We start from the raw sequence: 21,008 nt of genomic DNA on the forward strand, positions 1-21,008 counted from the left end.
ATATGTGAGTACTCATCACGTTCACCGCTATTAACTATATATTACACAAAAAATGAGCTTAATAACATATTCAATTAAGTTCCAATTATATAAGTAAACGTAAACGTTTCTTGATTGTTCTCCAAGTGTACTTACTTCATCATTCATATGTATTTTGAATTTCAGTTCACCGTTCATGTTACCAAGGCGCTCACACACCCTAGTAGTTGTTCATCCAAACCTAGGTTTAAACCCCGAGATGATACTGTCGCTCGGTCATATCCAGCACTATCAAATTACTCAGCATCTGTTACAACTTCCGTTAGAAATGCAACGTAAGTGATTGTCTTGAAGTAAAGCCTGTTCGCCTTTATATGATAATGGATTGCTTGTTTGATTGGTTATACGGCGCACTAACACCATATAGGTCATATGGTGCCGACACATAAAAGATGACTGGCTAACCTCGGGTGTTAAAAGCTTCAAACAACACCAGGGGTCAAAACCACTTCACCCGTTGGAGCTAAGAGATGCATAGACTCCAGTTATTCGAACCCATTTAGTCGCCTCTTACGATCACGCAGGCGATTAAACACAAAACGATCCAATGTACCACTGGTCATAACAGGACAATGAGTATTGTATGGAACGCCTGGACTGTCTTATGTTAAGATTGAATGATATACCTGGTTAAATGTCTTTCTGTTGAGTCCGAGATGCAAAATGCTGGGTGGAAATCCTAATGTGCTCAGTTATTGAAGTGCTATGTTGTGTGCTGACTGTATTTTATTCAGTCCAGTCAATGTATTGTCGGGTGCATAAGTCGTTATGTTCAGTTCTTAAAACAAACAGGCATGTGGAAACACAATTATGGTGAGTTAAAAAGATATGTTGTAGGGTGTTACAGTTATTATGTTCGGTTATAATAATATGCTGTTTGGTGCTCTTCTCATCATGTTCAACCATGAAAATAAACAGTTGAGTGGTACTATCATTTTGTTTGGTTGAGGCAGTGTTATTATGGGTGATCCTTTTATTATTTTCAGTTGCAATGACATGCTGTTGGGTGCTTTATTCCTTCTGTTCAGTCGTGAAATAGAACTGTTAAATGGTACAATCATTATCTTAAATGGTACTATCATTATCTTGTGTGCTGATTATATCTTCTTCAGTCAAGTCAATGTGTTGTTCGGTGCAAAGGTCGTTATGTTCAGTGGTTTTTTGGTACTATCATTATGTTCAGTTCGGATGATATACTGTTCGGTGCAGAGGTCATTATGTTCAATAGTGAACACAAACTGTTGTGTGATACAACCATTATGTTGGGTTCATTCGGATATTTTCGGGCAACAAGATGGGAGAGGTCACGTCGAGGCTAATGACCACTAAATTGCCAAAACAATTTTCTTCCCTATAAATATTATCGGCTTAAGAACGTTATTTTCATAAATTGGACTTTTAAATACCCTATGGGTATTTATTAGTTAATTCATGACTATACTATACTGTTACAGTCATAATGGGTACAGTATATATAAAACTTAAAATATGGGTAAGGGTAGCCTGTTAAAGTCACACGTGACCACCCGTAAATAAAACTTAAAATTTATCTGTTTGGTAACCTATAAGAGTCACAAGTGGACACAGCAAACGAAATTTAAAATATAAAACATCATATTCAAGTAAGGGAACCCTATTTGAGTCACACATGGCCACAGTATATGGAGCATATAAGTAAGGGTAGCCTATTTAAGTCACATATGGCCACAGCATATACGACTTAAAATGTATTTGTCGGTAACTCATTTGAGTCACACATAACCACAATAAATTGAACATAATATTTAAGTAAGGGAAACCTATTTGAGTCACACATGGCCACAGTATATGGAACATTAGATATAAGTAAAGGTAGCGCAATAAAGTCACACATACCCACATTATTGAAGAACATTCTATATAAGTAAGGGAAACCTAATTGAGTCACACTAGGCCAAAATATATGGAACATTATGTTTAGTAAGGGAAACCTTTTTGAGTCACGCATAAACTAAAGTATATGGAACATTATATGTAAGTAAGGGTTAAGCCTAATAAAATTAGACTCAAATACATTTCCCTGACTTAAACATTATGTCTAATATATTGTGGCCATATGTGACTCAATTAGGTTTCACTTACTTATAAAGAATTTTCTTTATACTTTGGCCATGTTTGACTTTTATTAGGCCACACTTACTTAATATATAATGTTCCATTTACTGTGGTCATGTGTGTCTCAAAGGGGGTTCCATACTTAATATTTAAACGTTCTTTATACTGTGGCCATGTGTGGACTCAAAAATAGGTAATTGTTTTTGCAATTTAGTGGTCATTAGCCTCGACGTGACCTATGGAAATTAAGTTGCTCCCGCCCGCCATCTTGTTTGACGCGAAGAAATCCGAATGAACCCAACATAATTGTATGACCCACTCAGCGCATTGTCAAATGACTTGTGCAACCGAACAGTATATCATCTTGAACTGAACATAATGACGGTATCACACCACATTTGTGTTCACTACTGAACATAATGACTTCAGCACCGAACAGAATATCATCTGAAACTGAACATAATGACGGTATCACACAATATTTTGTGTTCACTACTGAACATAATGACTTCTGCACCGAACAGTATATTATCTGAACTGAACATAATGACTTCTGCACCGAACAGTATATCATCTGAACTGAACATAATAACGGTCAAATCACACAACATTTTGTGTTCACTACTGAACATAATGACTTCTGCACCGAACAGTATATTATCTGAACTGAACATAATGACTTCTGCACCGAACAGTATATCATCTGAACTGAACATAATGACCTCTGCAACCGAACAGTACATCATCTGAACTGAACATAATGACCTCTGCAACGAACAGTATATCATCTGAACTGAACATAATAACGGTATCACACAACATTTTGTGTTCACTACTTAACAGAATGACCTCTGCACCGAACAGTACATCATCTGAACTGAACATAATGATAGTACTATTCAACAGTTCTATTTCACGACTGAACAGTCTGAATAAAGCACCCAACAGCATGTCATTTCAACTGAAAATGATAAAAGGATCACCCAATAATACACTGCCTCAGCCAAACGAAATGATAGTATCACTTAAACAGTTTATTTTCATGGGTTGAACATGATGAGAAGAGCTATTTCAACCGAACATAACAACTGTCATACCCTACAACATATCTTTTTAACTCAACATAATTGTGTTACCACATGCCTGTTTGTTTTAAGAACTGAACATAACGACTTATGCACCCGACAATACATTGACTTGACTGAATAAAATACAGTCAGCACACAACATTACACTTCAATAACTGAGCTCATTTGGATTTCCACCCAGTATATTGGGATTTTTGACTCAGCATATTGTATCTCGGACTCAAAACAGAATCACATTTAACCATGTATATCAGTCATTCTACACATAAGACAGTCCAGGCGTTCCATAGTATTGTATTGCAGGACTTTGCATGGTTTATCATTTTATAAACGAGTTTTGGCGATTCTGACGAGCTTCCAGAACACATTTCCTGATACAACCTTAAACGCTAAAATTGCCGTTTTACGGAAGTTCTTGCCGTTTTTTACATGTATAAAGAAATAAGATGGATATGTGTTACTAATAAGACTTGTTGTATTCCCGCAATAGATTGCAAACAGGCGGCGTCATTTTATAAACATATATCTTAAATTTGTGTCCTTTATAAACAATACTGAGAAAAATTTAAACGAATTTTACAGAATTCTCACAGTTGGACACCAAGGCACAATCTTTCAGCATAATACCAACAATTCTGGAACAACAGAGACCGCAGGGTGGACCCTGTCCGCTAATGACACTGGTGTTTATAGAACCTGCTTTATGTTGTACGACAGTGATGGGTAAACGGTTTCTTTTTTCAACAGAATTAAATAAGTAAAATACAAAGCACTGTCAACACAACTAACAATTAATATTCAATCGCAGTAAAATATTGGGATTCAAACATTATAGTGGAATACATATAAACCTTACCAAACTTTTGGTGATTTTAAAACGTTTTTGAGCTTATTAAGTATTTGTATACTATTAATTTAAACTTACATTAGTTAACCAATCTGACTAAAGTTCTGATTCTTGTGTTAACCAGATTGATTAACTAAACCATCTACATTCATCAAATATGTCTACAATTGTCGTTCATATCATAGTGTGAACAAATAAATGTCTCTCTTTAATTGAAATCGTTCGTCCTACATGTTTTTTTTTAATTTATTATTTTTATTTTTGTTTAAGGGTCCCTGGTGAAACTATATGTGACACACTGCTGGCAGGAGGTCAGTAGAATAGTTTTGTCAAAAACTTTAGTTTGATAATCATTCAATATTCATAGACGGAAATGTCCATATTTCAATTTAAAGGGATACTCAGGCAAATTAATGACAAAAATATCTTATGTAATCAAATCACGCTAAAATGACATTTGTAAAAGTCCCTCAACGAATTTCTGTATAATTGCTATATAATTTGGTTTTGAAGCGTAAATATATCTATATATGTTGTACGAAATTTAACCGCCGACAAAATCACCGAGTAGTTTTAAAACTAGTCATGTGACTTGAAAAAACCCCGGAAGTTACAATAACAGATATTGTGGATATTGTATGATTGACACAAAGCTAAATCATTCCTTTGACGAGTTCTTTAATGTTTCCAGAGTTCACTGAGACAACTAATTAATGTGATATCTTGTGACCCATGTGGGTCAAGTTAAGAAACCACCATTTTATTCTTTATAAGTCCTGTGACTGCCTATTGTATTCATTTTGAGGACATTTACAGATTAATGAATGAAATATTCAAAACGAAGAAATGAAAATTGTGCATGTGTCTCCTTTTAAGTCAGAAATAGAAAGTGATTATTTATCTTATTCATGCAGTATTTCTGCTGAAGCCGGTGGTAGGGGGCGCAGACGGTAGTTTTTTTTTATCCAGCAACGTCCATGAACAGGCTTAATCAAACAGAACCTGCACAATTTTAGATTATGCCATTTTTGGAGTTCCATAGGTTTTTTCCCTCTATCTTTTCATATACATGAACTTGATAACTTACAAATTAATCGGTTCGTTTGCACATATTGAATCAGAAGCTTCAAAAATTTCGTTGTTCCTTAAAAAACAAAACAAAAAAAACCCCTCTATATTAATTAGCAACATATTTGAGGTAACCAGATTTTGAAAAGGAGTGTGTTTGCATTTTAGATACTGATGAATGTGCACGGAATGACACGTGCATTGATAAACCATGTAGGCACTGCACGAACTACTGGCATTATTACACGTGCTATTATGATAGTTGTGAAGGTAATGTTTTATTTCACTGCAGTCATGTAAATTGATATTTGTACGAACTTAACACACATACTTCTTACTTAGCCCTTTTAAAAATAATTCCAGGGTTTTGCAATGGAAAATTGAAAAGATATGTTTCCTTTGTAAATAAAGCCATTTTATGACCTTCATCTGAAAACATTTTTATATCTTAAGAAAATAAATTTGTTGATGATCAATAACAGTTTACATTCAATTTCTACCATTTCATGTGTATTTATATTTCAGAGAAACAACTAAGTATAGGACTAATAATAGGTGCTGCAATTGGATGCGTAATTCTTCTTGTTGCCATGGCAACAGCAATATGCTTATACCTGAAGTATGTTAAAAGGAAAAGAAATAAAGTGAAAGAATTAACTATCACAGATAAACAAGAACTAAAATGAATAAAACATGTGTGTTTTATTAATGAACTAACTGGTTAATTATCACAGGATGGTGAAAATATTATTCTTGGTCAAAGGAAAAGACATTTAAACATACATGAATTAATTACTTTACATATTATATAAAGTGTCAACTTAAACTGACATTGAACAATTTTGCTATTAAATATGTACATATTCTACATACATTGTTCAAACAACAAAAAAATCCCACACCAAAATACAACATTTATATGTTAAAATGATTAGTATGTGTGTAAAAATAAAAGTTGTTTAAAACCACATGGATTTGTTGATCTTATTTTGTTAACTTGTTAATAAATGGAAAATAATTTATAATATCAATGAATTAATCAGTACACAAGAACTTATCTCCCTTGTACTGATTTAAAACTGGAAAAATGGACAGGTGCCATTTTTAGCGTCTTTGGCAAGACAACCTGGCAGAACACACTCAAAAATAGATTAAACTCTGCACATAACACTAAAATTTACATTTAAAACATTGTACATAATAATATAAAAAGAATTCAAATATGTAAATAATTAAAATATTAGTTATAACAATTAATGCAGTGAGGAAACTTAATCTTAATAAAAAGTATAAACAATTTTAAATAACTATGTGTCATTACTAGCCAAAAAGTAACTAAAACAATGGTAATCTGTATAAACACATTCTAGACAATATCATTCTTGAAATTACCAGTTCTATAGCTATAATTGTCTTAAATCTTAATTTCTACAAACACAAGTGTTCATATAAACTAAAGGAAGACCCAACAATTCATTATTTCCGACATGACTGGACAACCTGTTAATACATATGAACTTTAACTTCTTTAAGACATTCAAACACAATCATTTCCTAAACAATTTGGCCACATTCTATTAAATATCTAAGACATAAATCTTTGAACCTTATTATAAGAACAATATTGACAATGATAAATGAGCCGCGTCATGACAAAATTAACATAATGGGTTTGCAACCAGCATGGATCCAGACCAGCCTGCGCATCCGCGCAGTCTGATAAGGATCCATGCTGTTCGCTTACAAACCCTATTACAAGTAGAGAAAATGATAGTGAACGGCATGGATCCTGATCAGACTGCGCGGATGCGCAGGCTGGTCTGGATCCATGCTGGTCGCAAACCCATTATGTTGGTTTTGTCATGACGAGGCTCAAATAAACAAAGATAACAGATGAAAAAAAATTGCACATTAAACATAAAAGACTCCCCTAAATCCCTATAACATAACATGACATTATATAGTATAATGTTTCCATGGCAACAAGAGTACATCAAGAGATCTTGGTGAACCATGTATCCCCTTTTCTTGGCTTTCTTGGTGGAAATATAGGATCTATTGCTGTTTGGACAATACTTCGAGCCATGTGTGGTAACAGGTGCCTGTAATAAATAATGTCAGAATTATATAATTTTTGAAAATCTCATATCTTGTTTATTTCCACATTTTTTGACATTTTGAAAGCAGAATTTATCAAAATCAAAAAATAGGATGAGAAAACTTTCCAAAGACAAAGTTTTTGAAGTTAAGTACTTTAATGAGCATGTCATTTTCTCAAATACGTCTTTTAGAACAAGCCCTGTAACATGTTTCCCCATAAATCTACACTTCAAATAACAAATTATACATTCATGACATTTGTGATTAAAATTAAACATTTATTTTTTTTCAAAATTAAACATTTTTTTTCTTCAAAATTACTCTGTTTTGAAATATAATAATGATAGATTTTCATAATATTTCTAAAGCTTAAAGCTAAGCAAGGGCAGAATATCATTTTATAGCATGAATATATGCATGTTTTATGAATAACCTGATGGGGATCTTTTAATTTTGCTGTTTCACACAGATCATAGCTATTGCAAAATAAAACTTGGACCTAGTGAATGTCACATGACATTCTGTTAGTGTTACATAGATATGTTCAAACTAGAACTATCGCTGAATGAGATTCATACCCCCACCAATGTCCTTGACAGAAGACGACTTGGAAAGGTGGTTAAGAGAATAACTTTAGTGGCACAAATACATATACATAAAAAGAAATTATCTCTGGTGAAAAAAAGACAAATTGTACAGGTAATAGTATAAATATATATTGTCAAATCATGTTTGAAACAGTTACAAATAACCTTTCATTTTCCCAATGTACTTAACAAACAAAAGCAGTAATGTTGAGAAAATAGCATAACTATGTCAAAATGTAATTCAGAGTGGAAAAACTTTGCATACTGAGGTTACTTGTGACCCTTCATATATTATATAGTTTCAAGTGGATATCTCTTCTAGTTTCAGAAACATTTAAGTATTAATGGTTATATCAGAACATTTTCTAAGCCTAAAAGGGACATAACTTGTGTCATAATTCAATGGAATTGTAGAATTTTTGTCATCTGAGCTTGCTTGTAACCATTCATATCAATTTCAAGTTTCAAGTAAATATCTGTTCTGGTTTAAGAAATATTATAGTAAATAAATTTAAAGACATAAAAATGGACTTTATTAGGTTTTACATCAACCCTTTAGGTCATATATCAACGTTCCAGCTTTACTGGTGGAGGAAGACCTCAATCTCATGTGCCCTTTTGTGCATTATTTCAGGCACAAACTGGTACCCGAGTAGAACCACAGACGTTCCATAGGCTAGCTGGATAGCTTCCTCACATGAAAGAATTCAAAGTCTCTGTTGAGATTCGAACCCACAGTGATGAGGGGCAAGTGGTGGGGGTATAATTACAATAATGTCATGGCTTCTTTCTGGAACAACTGTCATCAATGTACGTATGACGGGTGAAGAGGGAGACAAGGTGGCAAAATGTGTTGAGGTGGCAAAATGTGTTAACGTTTTTCCGCATATTTACTGACAGTAAAAACATACTGGGCACATGCTGGAGCTCCGTTCACCTCTATCAACCAAACTTTCATGTTGTCATCTAGCAAGAAATCAAATCCAAACAACTGAAAACACACATATCCCAGACCCTTTGTATTTATTTTCTGAAATAAAAAAATAAACAAGCTGATTTTCTTTATTTCATTACAGCATTAAGACTAGTGATGTTCCGATTGTCGCAAGTCACCTATTATCAGTTACTGTTATGTAAAGCAACTATAATCAATTCACAAAAATTTGTTCCGTGACATCGTCGAAAATGTTTTAAGTATCAAAGGGAATTAATTCTGACGGTAATTTTCTTTTAGGAACACCTCGCCGATCGCAAAAAATCATCTCAGAGACAATTTAGAGTTGAACAGGATCAATATAGTAATATAATGTGATGTGAATGTTATTTGACATCCATTGAAAAATAAAATCTATTTCATATATTTATGACTATATAAGGTTAAAACTGTATTGAAAAGTACTAAATGAAGTTCATGTTACTGAATGTTATCAAGTGCCTTGGGAACAAATGTTACTTCCCTATTTCTTTTTAACGCGACTGTATTTGAAAAGTTATCGATTATGTCCCATCCGACTGAACCGATGATCGATTGGGACAAATTTCATCCAATTTCCATCACTAATTAAGACAACCTTTTAATTATATAAGCACATATAAAATTTATAATTATATTTCCTATGGCACTGAGTGAAATATCTATTCATACAGAATATCACAAAGAAACATAAACAAACAAACAAGCAAACAAAAATAACTCAATAATTTGGTATCTTACAGAAATAAAGAAATGTCATCAGCAACAAATTAAAGAGAAAATTAACAACACATGCTTGTATCAAGATTATGAAACAAGCTCCTTAATAAATAACACTCTGCTTATTTCAGCAAGAGCTACATTAAATATCACACAAAAATGTGTGAAGTTTAAAGTCACATGACTACCTGCAGTGGTTAAAGAGATATGAAATTGCATGATAAACAAAAATCAAATGTTACAATAATGAAGACACAGGGTCAAATGTGTGTAGCGTCTCAGTAGTGATTCTAAAATTGTTGAAAAAGAAAAATAAACACTAAAATTTGGGAACAAAATCCTTCCTGAATAATGTTGAATCTTACCTCTTTAACAAGAAAGAAACATCTTTTCACAATGTCCTTGATTTGTGGTATAATAGATGCTTCCATTGTAGTGCCATGTGTATCCATTAAATATCTGAATAAGTGAAATACAAAGCATTAGTATTGCTTTTTAGACTTATGGTTTAAAAATAATGTTTTTTTTTATTATAAAACAATAGTGAATACTGTAATAAAAAATCATTAGAATTTTCTTTTGGTTGGCAATGCTCAAATTTGATAAAAAAAAAAGAATGCTGCAAAAACAAGAACTGTCGGAGGACAGTAACGCTCGACTATTCGAAAATTTGTCACAAGGGTGTTTCATTGAGTATAATAATGCTTACCTATATGAATACATAAAATTGTACGAAAAGGTACAAACCCTTCAAGTTTCAATACAATCACAGAGAACAAGTCTGTGACGTTTCAATCCATTCCCTTCAGTAGTTATGGAGATACCAGCTTACACACAAAAACTTAACCACGAATTTATGAATCGAAAAAGGGGAATAATTATGCGAAAAAGTATATCAGAGTTATGGCACTTGTGCCAATCATCTTAAATAATATCACAGAGACCAAGTGTGTGAAGTTTCAATCCATTCCCTTCAGTAGTTATGGAGATACCAGCTTACACGCAAAAACTTAACCAAGAATTTCTAAGATAAAAAAGTGGCATAATTATGCAAAAAAGCAAATCAGAGTTATGGGACTTGTGCCAATCATCTTAGATAATCACAGAGACCAAGTGTGTGAAGTTTCAATTCATTCCCTTCAGTAGTTATGGAGATACCAGCTTACACGCAAAAACTTAACCAAGAATTTCTAAGTCGAACAAGGGGCATTTTTATGTAAAAAAGCAATTCAGAGTTATGGGACTTGTGCCAATCATCTTACATAATCACAGAGAACAAGTGCGTGAAGTTTCAATCCATTCCCTTCAGTAGTTATGGAGATACCAGCTTACATACAAAAACTTAACCAAGAATTTCTAAGTCGAAAAAGGGGCATAATTATGTAAAAAAACAAATAAGAGTTATGGGACTTGTGCCAATCATCTTAGATAATCACAGAGAACAAGTGTGTGAAGTTTCAATCCATTCCCTTCAGTAGTTATGGAGATACCAGCTTACATACAAAAACTTAACCAAGAATTTCTAAGTCGAAAAAGGGGCATAATTATGTAAAAAAGCAAATCAGAGTTATGGGACTTGTGCCAATCATCTTACATAATCACAGAGAACAAGTGTGTGAAGTTTCAATCCATTCCCTTCAGTAGTTATGGAGACACCAGCTTACATACAAAAACTTAACCAAGAATTTCTAAGTCGAAAAAGGGGCATAATTATGTAAAAAAGCAAATCAGAGTTATGGGACTTGTGCCAATCATCTCAGATAATCACAGAGAACAAGTGTGTGAAGTTTCAATCCATTCCCTTCAGTAGTTATGAAGATACCAGCTTACATACAAAAACTTAACCACAGGGACGCCGACGCCGACAAATGGGTGACTGCATTAGCTTGATTATTCTACGAATAGTCGAGCTAAAAACCCAAATAATAAATAAAATATATTTATTTTAGCAGATCTGGAATACTCTCTAGTCTGCTTTCTGAAACTAACCAATACTGGTGTCATATGAAGAATATAGTTGTATCACAAGTAGGGCTCAAACCCACAGTCCCTGGGTTGAGAGGCAGACATCTTAACTACAATGCCTTAACTACCACCTCTCTCCTTATTAAAATAATACATTTAAGGAATAAAGTTACTATAGTATGTCCCATTAAGTGTCAGAATGCTTGTGTTGATAATAACCTGCCTGTGCCATTTATTCAGAACAGTAATCACTTTACTCAGACTGACTATATCTTATTCTGTTGACTGTTTTTCAAAGTATTTTGAAATTGAAAGTTGGATGGTACAAATTCCAGTTCAATTTTTATTTTTAGCAGTTAAGGTTACAAGGTCATAGTGATTTTGTACAATATTCTCAAGCAACAGGTATGACAAATTACATACATGTACATGTAAATATTTTCTAATAAACATTTGAAACAATTAAAGCAATGTTTGGATTATTATTGTATAACATGTACATGTATATACCTATGCAGGAGAAAGAAAAACAATATTCAACTCAATTCTTTGATTATATACATCTATAAACCTCTCTCTATATTTGATATTGAATGTTACAGTATGAGTTTATGTGTAAAATTTATCACAGATATTTCTGTCAAGACTATTTCAATGTATAATACTGATGCATTTTGAAAAATAAAGGGAGATAAATTATTTTTTTTCAAATTTACATGTTACAAGTTACCTGTTAAACTGATCAAAGAACATTTCATTCCCATCTTCATACAGACCAAAGTTTGATGACCTTTCCTCCTGTAGGCAATGATTAGTCAGGTGACTTGTGACCTTTGAAAGGTCATCAGGGTCATAGGATTCAGAGGAAGTTCTTAAAACACCTTCTCTAAACAAATATACATTAAAATTGGAATCTAGTAGTACCCAGCTCCTGAAAAAAACATGTATCTGTGCTTAGTTTAAGATCTACCCAATATATATAATATTGCAATTACATTAATTCTTTTTATCAGGTTTACTGTCACACCAACACTGGTGAATATTTCAGTTTTACTGATGGAGGAAGACATCAGGGGCATGCACTTTCATGCATTATTTCAAGCATAAGTTGGTACCTGAATAGAACCCTTTTACCTTCCATAAGCTAGCTTGATAGCTTCTTCACATGACCAATTCCAGAAAAGTTCCTCGTGCGATTCTAAGCTGCAGTAGTGGGGGGCAAGTGTGATTTAATATTGTCACTATTTATGTTATAAATATCAATAATTAAGTATAATCAGGAACTTAGGGAAAGTACAAAATGATGTTTTTCAAACAGTGAACATTTGCCTATTTTGCATTGTTTATGTTTAAGAAAAAAATTAATTAGTGTGGACGTAAACCAGAACAGAGACAGAGAACACTTGTAAATCAAACTATTTGCAAGTAAGTAGGTATGCAAGAATATAAAGAAGACTAAGTATATTCACACAATTAATGGACTAAACTACACAAAACATATCATGAAAACAGGATACAAACAAAAATGTCTTAAATTTCATACAAAAAACCCTATAATTTTTCAGTTTTACTAACATGCTTGACCTTTATCATGTCCAATTGTTAAGTGTAAGGATATCCTACCTGATGTCAAATTTTCTGCCACCTTCTAGTAGAAATGGATTATTGATATATCTCTGTATAACAAATGCTTTACTCTGATCATCTACATAATGTAGTAAGGCATGTACATCGTCTGATATCATAATTCCATCCCCTATATAATACAGAAACCATTACTCAATATTTCCTTCAAGCAAATATTAAACAATAGTAATCAAAGGATTGCTGGCCGGATGAGTTCAAACCTCGTCAGGGGCAAGCCAATGTTTCTTTGAGCAAGAAAGTTTACATTCATTTTCGCTTAGTACTGGTTAGTTCTGGGAATGGATTTGAGAGTGTTTTAATAAGCTTATAGCGTTCAACACAATCAAACTAAAATAAATTCATATAAACTTAATATTTAGCATGATGACCAACAAATGTGATAACATTAACAAAGACCTATCAAAAGTTTGAGAAATAAATTTACTCTTACACTGCTGGCAGAAACTGAATATACCCAGGCAACCAGTGCAGACCATCCCTGTTGTCTGACCATGGTCAGTACTGTTTGCTGTTCAGATAAAAACAAAAACCTAACAACAAGGTTGCTTTTAACTTGGATAAAAATTAAACCTAACGGGATATACAATGTATGTATTAAAAAATATCTAAATAAGCAAAGATGTATACCCTTGGCTCCTGCAGTATGTTTGGCTATCCATATCACAGATTCTTCTTCCTTTACCATTTGAGTGTAAGCCTCCAACAACTCACCTCGGTCATCTGGCTTCTCCCCTCGTACTAAAACTGACGAGTTACGTAAACTTGTATGCACAACATTCTTCGGAACTATTCGGAATGATTGGGGCAACCATTTTGGATAGCTGTATTTGACTACACTACAGTATTCTTTAAACACTCTAAAAAGTAAGTATATTTAATGAGACTGAATATATGTCATACCAATTAATAAGAATGTATATTTTCAAAGTTAATACATATATTGTTCAATTTTTTAAAATTTTACGTTTGAAGTTCAAAATTTGTCTATTATCAAATTAGGTGTGCCATAGTACATAGCCCATTCAAACTGCATGGACCTGCACCCTGACCTGGTTCTAATACTTGCAGCATAGCTATAATTTTCAGTTCTAGCATTTTACAATTAATCATATGAATTCTTTGAATCCCGACAGATTCCCGACATTGCTGTAGATTCCCGACAGGGGACTTTGGATTCTTTCATGTGAGGAAGCTATCTGGCTAGCTTATGGAACATCAGTGGTTCTACTCAGGTGCCCGTTCGTGCCTGAAATAATGCATGGAAGGGCACCTGGGGTCTCCCTCACCAGTATAGCTGGAACGATGCAATATGACCTATACTGTGTCAATGTGACGTAACATCCAAAACAAACAAACAAATCATATGAATTCAAAGTAAAGAAGTTTTTTATGCATGAAATATAAATATTTTCCTTACATTCATGTAAAACAAATGCTCTCGACTTAAAATGAAATCTATCTCTTAATAGTTATTCTAAGAGTAAAAATGAACATGTTCACTTAACTCTTTGCCGGCTAGAGGAAAATGATTCTATTAATGGGATCAGTGCAGACAAAGAGCAGACAACTCTTCTGTGCAATTTGAATTCATTTGATCATGATCTGCACTCTTGGCTATTCAGTTAGTATTACATATAAATGTAATACATTTTTAAATTATCAATTAAAAAGATGAATGGTTTTGTGCATATTGAAAGCGTGATAAGTCCATTTAATATATAAGGGTCCAGATCAAACTACATTATTAGTTATTAAGATTTTTGAAAGGTTAAATGGCCCTATATACACGGTTGTTTAAAAATATAACCTGAGCCGCTAGATGAGAGTTATATTGCAAACACCATTTATATATGACCATATAACCTGTCAGAAATATTAATAAGTTATTTATAATACAGCAAGCATCTTTTTTTTTAAGAGTAAAAAGTGAGATTTCTCCATCAAATGACAGAAGCTGTGTATATAAAACTATATTAACATCACGATTATCCAATGAAAAGCGACGTTACAGACGTGCAGTATTATAAATCTACTAGTAACAGTTTTGTTAGCATTACTATTCCTACAACAGATACCTATGTAGTACATGTATGTATTGGCAACTTACTTCACTAATGCTGTTTTTCTACAGAGGATATCAGAGCCTCTATAATAGTTGACAAGTTGAACTTTTCCTGGATCATGACCTGTAAAACACATGTAGTTAAATCTTAATAAAAACTAAACACTCATTGTCAAAGAGTTACAGAAAAGAGGACCAAAATTAAGTGAAATTCATCATATTATTGTGTTTGGTTCTGGGGTATGGAATAAACCATTATTACTGCTTTCAACTAACATGTAACTTACCTACTGTTTTTCTTTAATGGGCAAGTCCTGCTTTGAAATTTGAACATACCAGGACGAATGAGGCAAAACATTATTTATTGCTATCTCTGTAACATATATGTAAACCTAACAACAAATAAATCATTCTAATTAAAGTAGATATATTCTGCATTTTAATGTATGATTTATGGAAATTTCCTTCAATTGTAAGGATCTGATATTTACTTACCAAGTCTACCAAAAGGAAGTTTATTCCTTTCTCCAAACATCAAGTGGAAAGAAACAGAATTTGAAGGAAGCTTTTTCCAGTCATTCCCTCTCTCTTCCAGGAGATATTTTGATACTGCTTTATACACCGAACTGTTGACATCTCTTCTAACAAAGCCATATTGTTCCATGGTATCTCTATAAAAAATCTCAATATAATCATATACAAGGACACTTTTCTCATATAACATATAAAAGGTGACATTACTCTGCAAACATGCTTATCAGACTAACTTGCACTTGTTAGTCAACAATTATTTCAAATTTAAAGTGAACACTAATTAAATAAATATTTCAAGTTTGAAGTAAATACCTTCAACGGTTTTTGAGAAAAAAGGGAAATAATGAAGCAAAAATGACTTTAAGGATTATCACCCCTTTAAAAATGCATGTCAAATTTGATAGTGAACAAGTACTCTAAGACAGTTTCTTTGAGAAATGTCCCTTAAAAAAAGAGACTAAAATAAGTGTTGGAGCACTCACTACAATGTAAATACTGTATTCTGGTATATACCAGACAAGGTGCTTGAATGATTAAATGCTTAAATATTGTCTTTTTACTCAATGGAATAAACTTATAAATGTCTAAGTCATCTCTTCACGCCAATTTATATACAATAATGAATAAAAAATGTAAGAATCAGTGAAAAAAGTGATATTTTTCTACTTTGTGATCATGATTTCTGCAAGTGTCTATACTAGAATAGGTACTGCTCCAACACTGTAGTGAGTTAAATCTTAATCAAAAAGTTAAACCAAAAACGTAAGTCAGTAGGGGGTATAACTCTGAAACAAGAGGGCCATGATGGCCCTGAGGTCGCTCACCTGTATATAGCCCCCCCCCCCCCCCCCCCGGCCCAATTTTTACCCAAGGGCTTTTATTTGTTTATTTGAACAGACTTGGTAGACACCCATAAGAAGATGTTTCATGCAAAACATCTAAGTTCTAGCTCATTGGGTTTTTTAAAAGAAGATTTTTTAAGTTTTTACTATACACATAGAGTAAAAAACAATGACACCCCTCGGGCAGGGCCAGTTTTGACCCCTGGGCTTTTATTTGAACAAACTTTGTAGATATTTACTTAAAGATGTTTCATGCTTAATATCTAAACTCTAGTTATTTGGGTTTTTTTAAAGAAGATTTTTTAAGTTTTTGCTATGTATATAAGGAAAATCAATGACCCCCAGGGCGGGGCCAGTTTTGACCCCAGGGCTTTTATTTGAACATACTTGGTAGACACCCATTAGAACATGTCTCATGCTAAATATCTTAGCTCTAGCTCTTTGGGTTCTTTAAAAGAAGATTTTATAAGTTTTTACTATATGCATATAAGGAAAATCAATGACCCCTGGGGAGGGGCCAATTTGGACCCCAGGGGTTTTTATTTGAACAAACTTGTAGACATTCACTAGAAGATGTTTCATGCCAAATATATAAGCTTTAGCTCTTACAGTTCTTTAAAAGAAGATTTTTTAAGTTTTTACTATATGCATATAGGGAAAATCAATGACCCCCTGGGCGGGGCCAATTTTGACCCCAGGGCTTTTATTTGAACAAACTTGGTAGACATTTACTAGAAGATGTTTTATGCCAAATATCTAAGCTCTAGCTCTTACGGTTCTTTAAAAGAAGATTTTTTAAGTTTAAACTATATGCATATAGGGAAAATCAATTACCCCCAGGGCGGGGCCAATTTTGACCCCAGGGCTTTTATTTGAACAAACTTGGTAGACATTCACTAGAAGATGTTTCATGCCAAATATCTAAGCTCTAGCTCTTTGGGTTGTTTAAAAGAAGATTTTTTAAGTTTTTACTTTATGCATATAGGGAAAATCAATGACCCCCTGGGGCGGGGCCAATTTTGACCCCAGGGCTTTTATTTGAACAAACTTGGTAGACATTCACTAGAAGATGTTTCATGCCAAATATCTAAGCTCTAGCTCTTACAGTTCTTTAAAGGAAGATTTTTTAAGTGTTTACTATATGCATATAGGGAAAATCAATGACCCCCCGGGCGGGGCCAATTTTGACCCCAGGGCTTTTATTTGAACAAACTTGGTAGAACACTCACTAGAAGATGTTCCATGCCAAAAATCTTAGCTCTAGCTCTTACAGTTCTTTAAAAGAAGATCTTTTAAGTTTTTACTATATGCATATAGGGAAAATCAATGACCCCCCGGGGGCGGGGCCAATTTTGACCCCAGGGCTTTTATTTGAACAAACTTGGTAGACACTCATTAGAAGATGTTTCATGCCAAATATCTAAGCTCTAGCTCTTAGGGTTGTTTAAAAGAAGATATTTAAAGATTTTTCTTTCGGTTGCCATGGCAACCAGAGTTCTGCATGGAATTAAATTCTTTGAACAATTTTTAAAGGTGACCACCAAAGGAACATTCCTGTGAAGTTTGGATGAAATTGGCTCAGTGGTTTATGAGGAGATGTCATTTAAAGCAAAAGTTTACGGACGGACGACGGACGACGGACGGACGGACGGACGGACGCCGGACGAAAAGCGATCACAAAAGCTCACCCTGTCACTTTGTGACAGGTGAGCTAAAAATAGATTAAAAAGTTAGCTGCCCTTTAAAAATGCACTCTAATTTAAAAACTGGAAAAGCATTTCAAGTTTGAAGTGCTTTAAGACATTGTCACAGTTTTTGAGAAATTTACCTTAAAATCTTTTTATGTCAAATATCACTTATCTTGGCATTGTAACTTAACAATAGAAGACCTAAATGCAAGTTGAAATATACTAAGTTACCCCAGTAAAGGGGCCCATTTTTGATACCCAGGCACGATTTATACCGGTATAAATTGAGACATTTCAACTTAATAAGTCTATGTAAAATAAGTGAACCCCAAACTGGGCCATTTTTGACCCCTGGGGGGCATGACTTATATAACTTTTGTAGATGTCCACTGGGCATTGTGACATGCCAAATATCTAAGGTCCAGGTAAAGAAGTTTCATAAAGACTTTATTGTATTTTCCTATACAAGTCTATATTAACTACCCGACCAATGAGTAGCGCCAATTTTGACCTAAAGGAAATGATATATATAACTTTTGTAGAGGATCACAAGGTGATGCTTCATGCAAAATAATTAAGCTCTTGGGATTTCTATTTCAAGAAAGAAAATTTTTAAGACATTTTCCCGATACATGTCTCTGAAAAATAAGTGACCCCAGGGGCATGACTTATGTAACATTTGTAGAGGCTATTAGCAATGCTTCATGCCAAATAATATTAATACAAGAATTTGTAACAGAGTTACCAACGTCCCCCGCCTCGTTAAGTTTTATATGAAGCATGAAATTGTGCTATTTCAAAAGATTGAGGTATGGATCTCAGGACATTCAGTCCAAAATTATGATCAATGCTAGATCTGCAAATGCAACAATAAATTTGTTAAAAAAATAAAATGAAACACGGAATTTAAAAATCTATCATGTTAAGCTTTGACCTCCAAGTGTGACCTTGACCTTGGAGGTAGGGATGCAGGTGTTGTGCATGACATAACGCCTTATTATTGAGACTATTTGTGCCAAGTATTTTCAAAATCCCTTAAACTATGAAGAAGTTATAGATTGGACACAAAATATACCCTATAACAGACTAAGTAAATCTTTGACCTCTAAGTGTGACCTTGACCTTAGAGGTAGGGACACAGATGTTACGTATGACATATCATCTAATCATTGTGGCTATTTGTGCCAAGTATTTTCAAAATCCCTTAATCTATGAAGAAGTAATGGACGGGACACAAAATATACCAAATAACAGACTCTGTTAACCTTTGACCTCTAAGTGTGACCTTGACCTTGGAGGTAGGGGTGCAGGTGTTGTACTTGACATATCGTCTTATTATTGTGACTATTTGTGCCAAGTTATTTCAAAATCCCTTGAACTATGAAGAAGTTCTAGATCCGACACAAAATATACCCTATAACAGACTATGTTAATTTTGACCTTTAAGTGTGACCTTTACCTTGGAGGTAGGGATGCAGGTGTTGCGCATGACACATCCTCTTTTTATAGTGACTATTTTGTACGAAGTATTTTCAAAATCCTTTGATCTATGAAAAAGTTATGGACCGGACACATAATATACCCAGTAACAGACTATGTAAGTATTTGACCTCCAAGTGTGACCTTGACCTTGGAGGTAGGTGACCGGTTTTTGCGCATGACACATCGTCTGATTATTGTGAACAATTATGGCAAATATTTACAAAATTCCTTCATAGATAAGAAAGTTATGGACCGAACACGACATATACCCTCAAATAGACAATGTTGACCTTGAATGAGCAAGTGCAACCTTGACCCTGGAGGTAGGGGTCTGGTTGTTGTGCATGACACATCCTCTTATTATAACAAACATTTGTGCTAAGTTATTTCAAATTCCTTTGATAAATGACAAAGTTATGGACCGGACACGAAATATACCCAGTAACAGACTATGTTAATATTTGACCTCCAAGTGTGACCTTGACCTTGAAGGTAGGTGACTGGTTTTTGGGCATGACACATCGTCTGATTATTGTGAACAATTATGACAAGTATTTACAAAATCCCTTCATAGATAATAAAGTTATGGACCGGACACAACATATACCCTCAAATAGACAATGTTGACCTTGAATGAGCAAGTACGACCTTGACCCTGGAGGTAGGCGCATGACACATCATCTTATTGTGCCAAGTTATTTCCAATTCCTTTCATAAATGACAAAGTTATGGACCGGACATGAAAGTGTGACGGACGGACGGATGGACAGACGGACGGACGGACGGAGCCTTTTTCTATATCCCCCTTTTTTCTTCGAAAAGGCGGGGGACAATTAAAGCTCTTCTCAGACTTCTGAGGCTATATTGGCATTCATGGTTGTTTTACAAAAGATGCAAAACAGGAGGGGGGAGAGGTAGCAGCCCCAAATAAGCTAGTCTGCTAATATTATTAGTATTACATGATCCAGTACACTAGATGTGTTAAACATACAAAATGGATATTAAAGACACAATGTTTTATGCTATTTTATGTGAATAACATAGCTAGGACTATACGTACGAGTACATGTTTACATCCGCACCGATCGATAGTTACAAGCATTTCTGGCCAGTAACTACGTTTATTTGCATAAAGTAACGGAAATATTAATACCCATTATTAATGTCAAACATTTACTTTAATTTTGTAACAATCAATATCTTAATATTACTCTTAAGCATTAAAAAATTTACAATAAACGGGATCCGCTTCTTACCGTTCTTGAATATTAC

General features: G+C 33.9%; 2 protein-coding genes across 3 annotated transcripts; one reads left to right on the forward strand and one right to left on the reverse strand.

The window, feature by feature from the left end:
* The first annotated feature begins 70 nt into the window (after nt 1-70).
* Nucleotides 71-6,169, forward strand: LOC132719906 (uncharacterized). The gene is made up of 5 exons (XM_060703860.1): nt 71-314; nt 3,804-3,944; nt 4,339-4,379; nt 5,305-5,406; nt 5,662-6,169. The coding sequence occupies exons 1-5, from the start codon at nt 148-150 to the stop codon at nt 5,820-5,822; spliced, it is 612 nt and encodes a 203-aa protein (XP_060559843.1). The 5' UTR covers nt 71-147; the 3' UTR covers nt 5,823-6,169.
* Nucleotides 6,170-6,956: 787 nt separating this feature from the next.
* On the reverse strand, nt 6,957-20,991 carry LOC132719907 (tubulin--tyrosine ligase-like). Of its 2 annotated transcripts, none has more exons than XM_060703862.1 (9): nt 20,970-20,991; nt 15,686-15,861; nt 15,236-15,314; nt 13,756-13,985; nt 13,105-13,237; nt 12,212-12,412; nt 9,882-9,975; nt 8,735-8,853; nt 6,957-7,238 (listed from the first exon to the last, which is right to left on the reverse strand). In XM_060703862.1, the coding sequence occupies exons 2-9, from the start codon at nt 15,852-15,854 to the stop codon at nt 7,130-7,132; spliced, it is 1,134 nt and encodes a 377-aa protein (XP_060559845.1). In that variant the 5' UTR covers nt 15,855-15,861; nt 20,970-20,991; the 3' UTR covers nt 6,957-7,129. The 2 variants fall into 2 exon arrangements, with proteins under 2 accessions (XP_060559845.1, XP_060559844.1); XM_060703861.1 differs by lacking the exon at nt 20,970-20,991 and adding an exon at nt 20,797-20,942.
* Between the last annotated feature and the right edge of the window lie 17 nt (nt 20,992-21,008).

Source organism: Ruditapes philippinarum, unplaced genomic scaffold (genome assembly GCF_026571515.1).
Source record: "Ruditapes philippinarum isolate M1 unplaced genomic scaffold, ASM2657151v2 ctg367_1_1_1_1, whole genome shotgun sequence".
Classification (NCBI taxonomy): domain Eukaryota; kingdom Metazoa; phylum Mollusca; class Bivalvia; order Venerida; family Veneridae; genus Ruditapes; species Ruditapes philippinarum.